Source organism: Chelonia mydas, chromosome 1 (assembly GCF_015237465.2).
Source record: "Chelonia mydas isolate rCheMyd1 chromosome 1, rCheMyd1.pri.v2, whole genome shotgun sequence".
NCBI lineage: Eukaryota > Metazoa > Chordata > Testudines > Cheloniidae > Chelonia > Chelonia mydas.
Genome location: NC_057849.1, coordinates 286,947,408 through 286,959,956, shown reverse-complemented (window position 1 = coordinate 286,959,956; position 12,549 = coordinate 286,947,408). Strand labels below are relative to the sequence as shown.

Sequence of the window (12,549 nt, the reverse complement as noted above, 5' to 3'; positions counted from 1 at the left end):
AGTTCAGAGTGGGGAAGGAACCTTGACAACCTCAGTCACAGCTTATCTGTGGTCAGCAAAGTATCAGAGTCCCGGGGTATATTCAGGTGGGTTTGGGAGATGATTGAGTGACACCTCTGCTTCAAAAAGAAAAGAAGTACTTGTGGCACCTTCGAGACTAACAAATTTTTTGAGCATAAGCTTTCGTGAGCTACAGCTCACTTCATAGCTCATGAAAGCTTATACTCAAATAAATTGGTTAGTCTCTAAGGTGCCACAAGTCCTCCTTTTCTTTTTGCGTATACAGACTAACACGACTGCTACTCTGAAACCTCTGCTTCAGCTTGCCACTGCTGTTTCTACTGCTGCTGTTGCTCACGGCTGCTGCTTCTCTTTGCTGTGATGTCATGTTTTGAGTTTCCACCATATAACCCATCTCCTAATGATTTCACTGGGTAGAGAGGAACTCACTGCTGCTGCCTGTTCTGCGTGGTGTTTCACCACAACCCTGTCCCCACACCAGGACTAAGCCCCCAGGCCAGTTTATTATTGTGATTTCAGTTCTAGAGATCTTTGAGAGGAAGCAAGGACACGCAATTGAATCCATTCAGCTCTGGCTTTAAACACTGGAGGAGAAAGGTCAAATGATATATAAGGCCCTTTAAACAGAGTCTACACTGTGTGCCGACCCGCTCTGACTTTCACTTGGACTTGGCATCACTATCTCCACTTAGCAAGTGAGGTTGAAGGACCTCACCTTCTCAATTAGAGCATACTACTACGTAAGGTTCTGCTGCCCTTTATACATACAATAAGCATAACAACATTTTATTATACCTGCATCCAAATCTAAAGTGAACTTTAACCCAAAACAGCCAAAATTCATCACTTTGCAAAGCAGATCTATCTACTGATCATGTAGGCAAAGTAGTTGTGTCTATGCAAATGCAGTCTGCTCCTGAAGTCTTTTGCACAGTTCATCAATAGATGCTAGGGGAGAGCTTATTCAGATCATCTGTCCAGCTTCAATGGCTATCGATTAGTTGGCTATGGATCTCTTTAACCACAAGGACTTTCTGCTTTCACTTATTGATGAGTGAATCTCACAAAGGTTCAGAGGTTGAGTTCAGTTTGAATAAATGTCAAAATGTTTTGGTTGCTTATTCAAACTTTCCAGATGTCTTGGCTCTGCAGGCTAGAGTCTGAAAATCTTAAGAGAATGTGCTTTTGTGAGAGATTTGACAATTGCACTCCTAGCAGTGACAGCAGTTTGTAAGGTTCTGACACTTTTAGATAGTTTTGGTTCTAGAAATGGAGGAAGGTTAAAAAATGGTGATTCTTATCCTTTCCAAACTGGTTCAGCCATCCCTATTTTTCAGCTGTCATTTCAAGTTTACTCTGGTGGTAGATTAAACCTTTCATCCTTTCCTTTCTTAGTAGTCTTTGGGATATTGCCTGACAGAACCTTTCACAGAATGCAAAAATCTCTGATCCATCCACAACAAATCGGGTTTTGGATTGGGGCATTGTTTGAAAATATATAGGTATAGTTTAACCCAGGCCTTTGAGCTACCAAGCTTCATAGAGTTTGTTTGTTTTTTGGGGGGGGTGTGGAGGGGGAAGGGGGTTAGAGTGTCTGGATTTTCTTGTTAAACAAAGTAAAGGCAAATTGTCATTCAGTCAAATTTTATTTTTATTCACATATTAATTTTGAAGCACAAATCCAGATTCAAACATTAAACTCCATGTACAAATCTACTGTGCGGAAGTCTCATTCTCACTTCTCTTGCTGGCAATAAGAGTGCTGTGAAGTGCTGAAGAGGGTGTCCTGCTTCACTTGAGAAACCCTTCAGGTTGATTCAGAAGCAGTACTAAGTTTCAAAGATAGTCCCATGCAGCCTTATTTACCCAAACTAATGATGATTGTGGTTTTTCTTCTTGTGGTTGAAGATGGTTGCTTAGTGAATTGAGGGGTGAATCCTGGCATCCTTGGGACTATCAGAGGATGAAGGCTGCAACACCATTTTCTGGCTCTCTGGAGAAGCTACATCAAAATTCCATGTGCTTCTTGTTGTGATTTCCTCAATAAATCAATAAGTTATTTTGTTAATACAAATCTGAAAGTTCCTATTTTCCTAAATTCAGATTCTAACTGTTTGTAGTTTTAAAACAAGTAACTAACTGGCCACTATAGTAAAATTAGCCATTGTCATTTGTATTTCTTTTTCCTCTCAGTTTAGCCTCCCATGAGTTCTTGCTGAAATTAATACTCCTAAAATAAAAACAGCTGGCCTGATCCTCTTTCTTACCATCAATTTTTGTCTGTCTTTTCATGCAAGATAGTGAGTTGAATTAAAAAGCTTATTTAACACAGAACAAGGGGAAAAACAGAGAGAGGTAATTCCTTTACAAATAAATGCTAACACCCTTATTTTTTTAGTGTGGAAACCTTTAAAATATGGATGTGGTTAGATTAAAAAGTTAGGGACTTTGGTTTCAGTAAATGTAACACAAATTTTCCAGTGTGGTGGGGAAAGGCTATCATTGGACATGCACTTGACTAAGATTGAAATCCTTCTTTTGTAGATTTAAAATGATTCATGTATTGTGTTTTGGGTGGCCATTATCCCATCAGCAGTAAATGACCTGCAGTTACCTCTAAGGCTGAAAGCTGCTGCTGATCACAGCAGTTTTGTGGTCAGTAATGTGAATGAAACAACCCTTTTTCGTCATAGATTTCAGAGCAGAATTTGATCTCTTAGGACTAGTGATTAGAGTCCTAAACATGTAGCAAGGTGTGAAAGATTTGTTTCCATTGAAGGGAATTTTTACACTCAGCTATGGTAAATAGTTTGGAAATTCTTTGTATAGATAAGACAGAGGGATCAAAGCATGATATTACTTTCCCTAAGAGACTATAACAGTTAAGAGGGAGGTGCATATGCACGAATACACAATGGGCTTGCTTCACCCTGCTGGAGTGGGGTGGAATGCAAATTGCCTTTTTGCACCATTCTACCTATGGGTTCTGCAGGGGGAGGACAGCTTTAAACTTCAGTTGGGCTCCCAGGGTGACTGAAGATGACTGGGGGATGCACTGAAGTAGCATGTCCCCAACTGCCCTAGCCATGCACCCTCCCTGACTGGTGCCAACCTCCCTTAAGGCTGTAGTGTCCCTGGGGACACCCTAGTACAGTGGTTCTCAACCTTTCCAGACTACTGTAACCCTTTCAGGAGTCTGATTTGTCTTGCGTACCTCAAGTTTCACCTCACTTAAAAACTACTTGCTTACAAAATCAGACATAACATTACAAAAGTGTCACAGCACACTATTACTGAGAAATTGCTGATTTTCTCATTTTTACCTTATATTTATAAAATAAATCGATTGGAGTATAAATATTGTACTTACATTTCAGTGTGACACTTGAGTCTGTTTTTCACTTGTGAGCGTTGTGTGAAGCCCAAGCCCCAGGCAGTGTGGCTGAAGCATGTTACTTAGCTTTGTGGGGTCCAGGCAGTTGCCCTGCTTGCCACCCCCTAATGCAACTCCCCTAAACCCAGACCTCAACCCCCCTCGGGGCTGCAACCCCCAGGTTGAGAAACACTGACCTAGAGGAGTTGAATATCCCCTGGAATACCTCAGAGTACCCCCAGGGATACACATACCCCTGGTTGAGAACTGCTGCCCTAGCAGATACTGGACATTTTGTTCTGCTGCAAACAGCCTCCTGACAGAGGTTCTGAAAGTGTAAACCAAGGCAGGATCAAGCCTGAAAGCTCTGATTTTCTTTAAAAATAGGTGTTGATGAATAGTATTTGCTTAGTTATAGCTTTAAAATATGAATAAAAGATGGAAAATGGAAATCAATGATGTTTTAAGAGGCATTTTTACTCTTTTTAAAACATTTTACTAAATACATTTTTACTCTGTTTTAGAGGAGGATTTCATTGTGATTTAAACCAAAAAACATCTCAAAGAGAGGAGAGTGCTTTGGGTGTTAATCCAAGCACTGGACTGACAAACGGGAACTCTAATTTTAATTCTGACTATGCCACTGACTTTACTAGCTTGTCTTGGAGAGGTTATATAAGACCAGATTAAAAAAAAAAAGTCTAAGGTTCATACACAGAAATGATACAGAAATAGCCATTAGCATGTACAAACTCCCATTTTTCTGTGCAACTGTGGCAATTGCACGTGTATATCCAGAAACATGAATTCACTTCTGTGTACAGACCTCTAGCCTCCCTTTTAAAATTGTCCTTTAATCTCTCTGCTTTCATTTTTCCATCCATCAAATGGGAATAATAGCTACTTATCACCTTGACATGGCTGTTGTGAGGTTTAATTAGTTAGTTTGTAAAGCACTTTGCAGATGAAAAAAACAAAACATTGATACTATTAGTTCTAATTGTTGTTAGGCAGTTTTTTTATGTTATGGCTATTGCAAATTGTCTCTGCTTTTTAAATTTGTTTTCTTCTCTCTTTGTTGTGTTATTAGTGTTCCGATCTTGGATACCATGCAAGTCTGAACAGAGCCCTAAGAACATATCTCTCTGCAGAGTATAACCTTGAAACATCTAGACATGAGGGCCTAGATATAATTGAGAATGCTGTTGACAGCTTGGAGCCACGAAGTGACAAGCAGAGATTCATGGAGATGTACCCCACTGCCTTTTGTCCGCCAATGAAATTTGAGTTCCAGTCTCATATGGGTGATGAGGTCAGTAGTTAGTGACTTCTTAGAGACAAGTAGGGTAAATCCAAACCAATAATTTCTGTTTCTGCACAAAGGAAAACTTCCCTGGTGTGAATTCTGAATTATTTTCTGCAGGATGTGGCTTTCATCCACTTCTACAAAGAATCTAGTTAAAGTGAAATGTAAGCCAGTATTATTTATGCAGACACAAATGGATCAGCAAACAAAACCTTTGGCAGATCTGGAAACATGCTATTCAGAGTTGCTCAAAATAATTCTGATGCAAGAGCAATCCTTTGTTGTTGTGTTTTGTATTACACTATAATGACATTGGCTCAGATTCTCTTCGTTTCCAAGATGTGCCCAGCACAGAAACAGAGGCAATGACGGCTTTATATCACGAACCACCCAGTGGGGCTTCCCAGTACAACTTAGAGGGGCCTCAGAGCTGTTCTACACTGCACTTGGAGCATATCATCTGGAGATTGCCAGAATGCAAGTGGTCTCCAACCATGCCCCTATTTTCCACTACATTAGGGACTGGTGGGAGCGTAGAATGCTACAGTATCTGGGGATTTCCCTTCCACAAGGGAAATCTTGGATGTGCACTGCTTTGTGGCCCTGTAGCAGCCAAAAGCCATATTGCAGAGGAACATCAATTCCTATCTATTTTCATAGAATATTGTGACTATTTCCTCATCTTAGGGTATGTCTATACTATGAAATTAGGTAGATTTTATAGAAGTCGATTTTTAGAAATCTGTTTTTTACAGTCGATTGTGTATGTCCTCACTAAGCGCATTAAGTCAGCGGAATGTGTCTTCAATACCGTGGCTAGCATCGACTTACAGAGCGGTGCACTGTGAGTAGCTATCCCACAGTTCCCCACACTCTCCGCTGCCCATTGGAATTCTAGGTTAAGCTCCCAATGCCTGATGGGGCAAAAACATTGTCGAGTGTGATTTTGGATACATGCCGTCAGTCCCCCCTCCCTCCATGAAAGCAACGACAGACAATCATTTCGCGCCTTTTTTCCTGGGTTACCCGTGCAGACGCCATACCATGGCAAGCATGGAGCCCGCTCAGCTCACTGCTGCTGTTGTGAGCATTGTAAACACCTTGCACGTTATCCTGGAGTATGTGCAGAACTGGGCTAAGAAACACCAGCATGAGGACGATTGTGATGAGGACATGGACATAGATGTTCCTGAAAGCACAGGATGTGGCAGTTGGGACATCATGGCTGCAGTGGGGCAGGTTGATACAGTGGAACGCTGATTCTGGGCCCAGCAAACAAGCACAGACCGATGGGACCTCATAGCGTGGCAGGTATGGGATGATTCACAGTGGCTGCGAAATTTTCACACGCGTAAGGTCATTTTCCTTGAACTTTGTGAGTTGCTTTCCCCCGCCCTGAAGCGCAGGAATACCAAGATGAGAGCTGCCCTGACGGTTGAGAAGTGAGTGGCGAGAGCCCTGTGGAAGCTTGCAACGCCTGACTGCACCGGTCAATCGGGAATCAGTTTGGAGTAGGCAAGTCTACTGTGGGGACTGCTGTGATCCAAGTAGCCAATGCAATCACTGATGTTCTGCTATCAAGGGTGACTCTGGGAAATGTGCAGGTCAGACTGGATGGCTTTGCTGCAATGGGGTTCCCTAACTGTGGTGGGGCGATAGACAGAACACATATCCCTATCTTGGCACCGGACCACCTTGCCAACCAGTACGTAAACCGCAAGGGATACTTCTCAATGGTGCTGCAAGCACTGGTGGATCACGAGGGACATTTCACCAACATCAACATGGGATAGCCGGGAAAGGTGCATGACGCTCGCATCTTTAGGAACTCCGGGCTGTTCGAGCAGTTGCAAGAAGGGATTTACTTCCCAGACCAGAAAATTACTGTTGGGGATGTAGAAATGCCAATAGTTATCCTTGGGGACCCAGCCTACCCCTTGCTCCCAGGGCTCATGAAGCCGTACACAGGCATCCTGGACAATAGTAAGGAGCAGTGCAGCTATAGGCTGAGCAAGTGCAGAATGGTGGTAGAATGTGCATTTGGACGTTTAAAAGCTCGCTGGTGCTGTTTGCTGACTAGGTTAGACCTTAGAGCCACCAACATTCCCATTGTTATTGCTGCTTGCTGTGTGCTCCATAATATCTGTGAGAGTAAGGGGGAGACGTTTATGGCGGGGTGGGAGGTTGAGGCAAATTGCCTGGCAGCCGATTTTGAGCAGCCAGACACCAGGGCGATTAGAAGAGCGCAGCTAGGCATGCTGCACATCAGAGAGGCTTTGAAAACCAGTTTCATGACTGGCCAGGCTACGGTGTGACAGTTGTGTGTATTTCTCCTTGCTGCAAACCCACCTTCAATCACAGCTGGCAAAGGAAATAAAGTAACTATCGTTTTGAAACTATGCATTCGTTCTTTATTAATTTTTTTTAAAAAAGTGAGATAACTGACAAAGTAGCCTGGGTGGGGTGGGGTGGGGTGTAGGAGGAGGGAAGGACAAGGCCACATTGCTTATTGTAGTCACACTACAAATTAAAACTGTTTGAATGACAATCTTCTGTTGCCTGGGCCATCCTCTGGAGTGGAGTGGCTGGGTGCCCGGAGCCTCCCCCCATGTTCTTTGGCGTCTGGGTGAGGAGGATATGGAACTTGGGGAGGAGGGCAGGCGGTTATACAATGGATGCAGTGGGGCTCTGTGCTCTTGTTGGCTCCAACAGACGTTTCATCATGTCCGTTTGCTTCCCCATTAGCCTCAGCATCGCCTCCTGCCTTTGCTCTTCGTGCTCACTTAATGCTTTCCTGGCCTCTGCCACTGAATACCTCCATGCATTAAGCTGTGCCCTATCAGTGCAGGAGGACTGCATGAGCTCGGAAAACATGTCATTGCGAGTGTGTTTTTTTCGCCATCTAATCTGCGATAACCTCAGGGACAGAGATGATGGGGAGCATAGAAACATTTGCACCTGGGAAGAGATAAAAAGGGAGAGTAAATTTTAAGATGACACATTTCTGAGAACAAAAGTAAGACTCTTTCACAGTGAATCAAGTAATTCACAACAGACAGCACATGTGCTTTAGGTACAAGGTCGCATTTTGCCTTTTATATTGAGCACCTGCCGGTATGGTGATACATCACAAATGGCTGGGCAACAGAATTCGGTTTCCAAGCAGCCATGGTAAGCCTTTTGGTATGCAGGGTTGGCTTCTTCTGCCTTCGTAACATGTGGGAATGGTTTCAAACTGCAGCGCCATCCTTTCCCATAGCAAGCAATGCCTGTTGGGTTTCACATTTAAAAGGAGGGGCTACGGTTTTCGGGTGGATGTACAGCACACACCTCCCTGCACCCCGCCGCGTGGCTATTCTCTGGGATGATCCCTTCACCCCTCCCCCTGCCTCGTGGCTATTCTCCAGGGTGATCCCTTTTAGACAAGTACAAACAACCCAACATGAACGGGTTCCTTTTACTGTTCCCTTACAAAAATTCCCCTATTTCAACCAGGTGACCATGAATGATATCACTCTCCTGAGGCTAACACAGAAATATAAAGACCGAATGTTGCTTGAATGCGACCAAAACCCAGGACCATTCGCTGCCATGCTTTGTGCTGCAGTGATTCCAGACTACTTGCTGCTGGCTTGGCGTGGTAAAGTGTCCTACCGTGGAGAACGAAATAAGGCAGCCCTCCCCAGAAACCTTCTGCAAAGGCTTTCAGAGTATCTCCAGGAGAGCTTCATGGAGATGTCCCTGGAGGATTCCCGCTCCATCCCCAGACACATTAACAGATTTTTCCAGTAGCTGTACTGGCCGCGAATGCATCCCAATTCTTCAGGGCAAATCAAACATTAAACACTATTGCTTTTAAACCCTTTACTGTAGTTACAAATGTGCACTCACCAGAGCTGCCTTCTCCGGCTTCAGGGTCGGGGATCCTGCCTTGGGAGGGTATTGGCTCCAGAGTGATGAAAACGTCCTGGCTGCCTGGGAGAACAGATTCACCGCTTGCCTCCTGCGCATTCTCCTTCTCCTCTTCCTCATCTACAAAATCCTCCTCCCTGTTGCGTGAGACTCCCCCCTTGCAGGTGTCCACAGACAGTGGTAGGGTAGTGGAAGGGTCCCCACCTAGAATGCCATGCAGCTGATCATAGAAGCGGCATGTATGGGGCTCTGACCGAGAGCGACTGTTTGCCTCCTTTGTCTTTTGGTAGGCATGCCTGAGCATCTTGACTTTCACGTGGCACTGCTGTGTGTCTCTTTTGTAGCCTCTCTCCACCATGCCCTTTGCGATTTTGGCATATATATTAGCATTTCTTCTTTTTGATCGGAGTTTGGCCTACACAGATTCTTCTCCCCATACAGCAGTCAGATCCAGTGTCTCCCCTTTGGTCCATGCTGGAGCTCATTTGCAATTCTGGGGGGACTGCATGGTCACCTGTGCTGCTGAGCTCTCCACACTGATCAAACAGGAAATGAAATTCAAAATTTCCCAGGGCTTTTCCTGTGTACCTGGCTAGTGCATCAGAGTTCAAAGTGCTGTCCAGAGTGGTCACATTGGAGCACTCTGGGATAGCTCCCGGAGGCCAATACCGTCGAATTGCGTCTGCACTACCCCAAATTTGACCCAGCAAGGTCGATTTTAGCGCTACTCCCCTCACCGGGGAGGAGTACAGAAGTCGATTTTAAGAGCCCTTTAGGTCAACGGAACGGGGTTGGTTGTGTAGAAGCATTCATTTTAAAATCGACCTATCCCCATAGCGTAGACCAGGGCTTATAGTACATACATACTTAAAATAATTGATTTGGAAAATGAAAATCTAAATTTAATTACATTTTTAATAGTTTCAGCAGCAATTCATCTGGTTTTAAAGAGAGTGACAGAAGCCGATGTTGGTGAATTGAAATTTTCTCTGAGTCTAATAGCCATTTTTGATTCTTTGTTAGGTTTGTCAGGTCAGTGCCCAGCAACCGGTACAAGCAGAGCTTATGCTCAGGTATCAACAGCTACAGTCACGACTGGCCACACTCAAAATTGAAAATGAAGAGGTGAGATTTGTCTCTGCTTGTAAAGTATAATAAACAGCATTTTGGGAGAGGAAGGATTTCCCCCATGGGAGGCACGTATCATAGGCTGGCGGACGCTAAGCCTCCCCAAACAGCTCTGCGTGGCCCTGCCCATGCTCCGCCCCGAGGCCCCTCCTGCTTGCCGCTTCGCCCTTGGCCACAGCCCAGGCAGGCTGCTCTTCTTCTGGGAAGCATGCTGGGGCTGGGGCTAGGGCGGCCGACCTGTGACCGGGACTTGGGGTGGGTGGGGCCCCCCAGGCACTGGGGTCGTGCCACTCGGCACTCCTGGGTGGCCCAGGGCTGAGGGCGGGGGGCACTTTGGGCTCCACTGGGAGGATAAGGGGTGGGGCCTCAGGCAGAAGGGGTGGGCCAGGTCAGGGACTAACCTCCCCAAGCCCGTGGTTCACCTGCCGCCCCTGATTTCCACTGTGTCAAAAACTACAATACATAATTTAGACCAGTGGTTCTCAACCTGCGGCCCAGTCAGCACAGAGCTGCAGCCCATGTGAGATCCTCAGGCCATACTGGTAGTATTGGATGCGACCCACAGTGGTAAATAGGTTGAGAACCACTGATTTAGACTAAAATGGTTTAAATCTATACACACAATTTTCATTTATAATATCAAATATCTATAAACATTTCAGAGGTTAAAAACTGTACCCCAAAGGTGAAATTATGCCTTAATACATCTCGAATGCATCACCATCAGTCAGAGGAGCTGCACAGAAGGTGTACCAGTGCAGAATTTGGCCCTACAGATCATTAAGTCACCTGTAGAAATGGATCAGACCAAAAACACCTCCATGGTTTGGTACAAACTTCCATTTTTCTTTTAGGAAAGGCCTGGAATGAAGTCAATAATGAGTCAGAATCAGTTATAAGTGGTTTAAAAATGTGTGCATTTGAGTTTATGTATTGCTTTCCTTGAGAATTCATTGTATGTGTTTGAGCTCTTATCTATCGATTCCTTTACATTTAGGATTCACCGAAAATATTCTTATTTATGTGGATATTTTTCAGCTTAAAAAAAATGATTCTCAGTGTTTCAGCTAATGCTTCTGTTTATTTGACCCATATGTGTAACGCATTAATTTTGCTTTTTAAAGAAACACTTGTATTCCAGCCAGTGCATTTATTTTTAAACCAAATATAGTTCAAGTTACTCACATTTAGGTGGTTGTGGTGGTTTTAAACCAATGGCATTTGTTGAAACAACTGCACTTTCCTTATAACTGTTCAATCCACCTTTACTGAAACTAATGTATTTGAGCAAAAACCAGCATGTTTCAATTCTTGGCAATACATGTGCATGTCAGCCAACGAGTCTTTGTTGAAACTAGCACAGTAAATTTGCCCCTTTTCAGAACCTCATAGCTAAGGTCATTGGCAAGCCGCTGCAAGGAATCTCCCATTGCAGCTGTCTGCATGGACTTGTTATACAGAAGAACACAGATTCTAGATTTATTCATGTTCCATGCATTTTGGATTTTCAAGTTTTAACATTAGAGAGAGAGAGAAATTTATAAAAACAATAGATTAAAACTGTTACTTTTATTGTCTCCTACAAAATGGAATTTGTCAATTTTGGAGGCAATTGCTGAGATTCTAAGAAGTATTATGAGCAGAATTACTGAGGTCTAATTATCTAATTCCCCCTTCCCTCTCTCTACCATGGATTTAACAAATGGTTATTTCCCAGATTACCAGCTTTGAAGGATGAAGGAATTTTGGCTGTGTTCTATGGCTGCAGAGGCAGAATCTTTGTTATGCTCTTAGCTAGAGCTGTTTATACATAGTGATATTGAATGCCTTTCCTGATGATGGCTCACCTAGTAAAAGAAAGTTGCTCTTTTTTTAAAAAAGATTAAAAAAAAACTAAGGGCTCTTCACACCACTCTGGCAGCATATGGGGGCCTTAAAGTGTGCATAAATTATATTTACTTAAAGAAGTGTAAATGAGAATCTGTTCCTAAAACTAAAAGCCATGGCATTTTCTTACTCTATTCATACCTTGAAGGCCTGAATCAGAATCCAAATACTTATGTAAACAAACATACAATAGTTTAATAAACTATTTAAATTCAAAAAGTAACTCAGATTCACCATTCAGGAGATATGGGGAGAAAGCAAGATTAAAGTGAGAGAAGGTAAGAAAGCATATCTGATTGCTCACCAGATGAGTGCACAAATATAGGGAGAAGCAGGAGGCTCATGATAGTAGGCCAGGGCATATGAATGGGGAAGCATTGTTTCACAGAGACAGATGTGTGTGTGCAAAGGAGGTGTATGTAGAAGTGACTTTTTATGGAGTAAGCACGCAGGTCACCAACTTCACCTTCAAACATATTCACTACCGCAGAGCTTGGTGGTACACGCACTATCATCTGGATCTTATCACTTGTCTTTTCATTGTGTGGATGCAGTGTATCTCTTGTTCTGTTTCTAGTCATCTGTCCACTCTGAATGGCCATACTAGCTACACAATTCTGCAGCTAGTAAGAGATGCTGTGATAGCTGTGTAAACTGTACCTTCTTCCATCTTCTCTTCATCCATATTGCACCTGTGGGTTATAGACATGATCTTTACCACACATCAAACCCCTTACCAACATAAGGTAATTGTTGCACCAGAGTTTCTCATGGGAGCACACAGTGCACTGCCAGCCATGCCATCAGATGTGCTCAATCATATTTTAATCTGGGGAGCCGACAGTTCGGGTTAGAGTACCAGTACTGTTTCTATTCACTTCCACTTTTTTTTCCACTTTATTGTTCAGAGGCCAAATTCTGA

General features: G+C 43.6%; 1 protein-coding gene across 6 annotated transcripts in view; it reads left to right on the top strand.

Moving 5' to 3' along the window:
• SRGAP1 (SLIT-ROBO Rho GTPase activating protein 1) overlaps window positions 1-12,549 on the top strand; it is a 232,356-nt gene that overhangs the window by 161,193 nt on the left and 58,614 nt on the right. For all 6 annotated transcript variants that reach the window (XR_005223578.2, XM_037887448.2, XM_007065704.4 and 3 more), the window contains 2 exons: window positions 4,485-4,706; window positions 9,636-9,737. Coding sequence is in view for 5 of the 6 variants with exons in the window: in XM_037887448.2 (XP_037743376.1) it covers window positions 4,485-4,706; window positions 9,636-9,737 (324 nt within the window). In the remaining variant the exon portion in view is untranslated. The remainder of the gene's footprint in view (window positions 1-4,484; window positions 4,707-9,635; window positions 9,738-12,549) is intronic.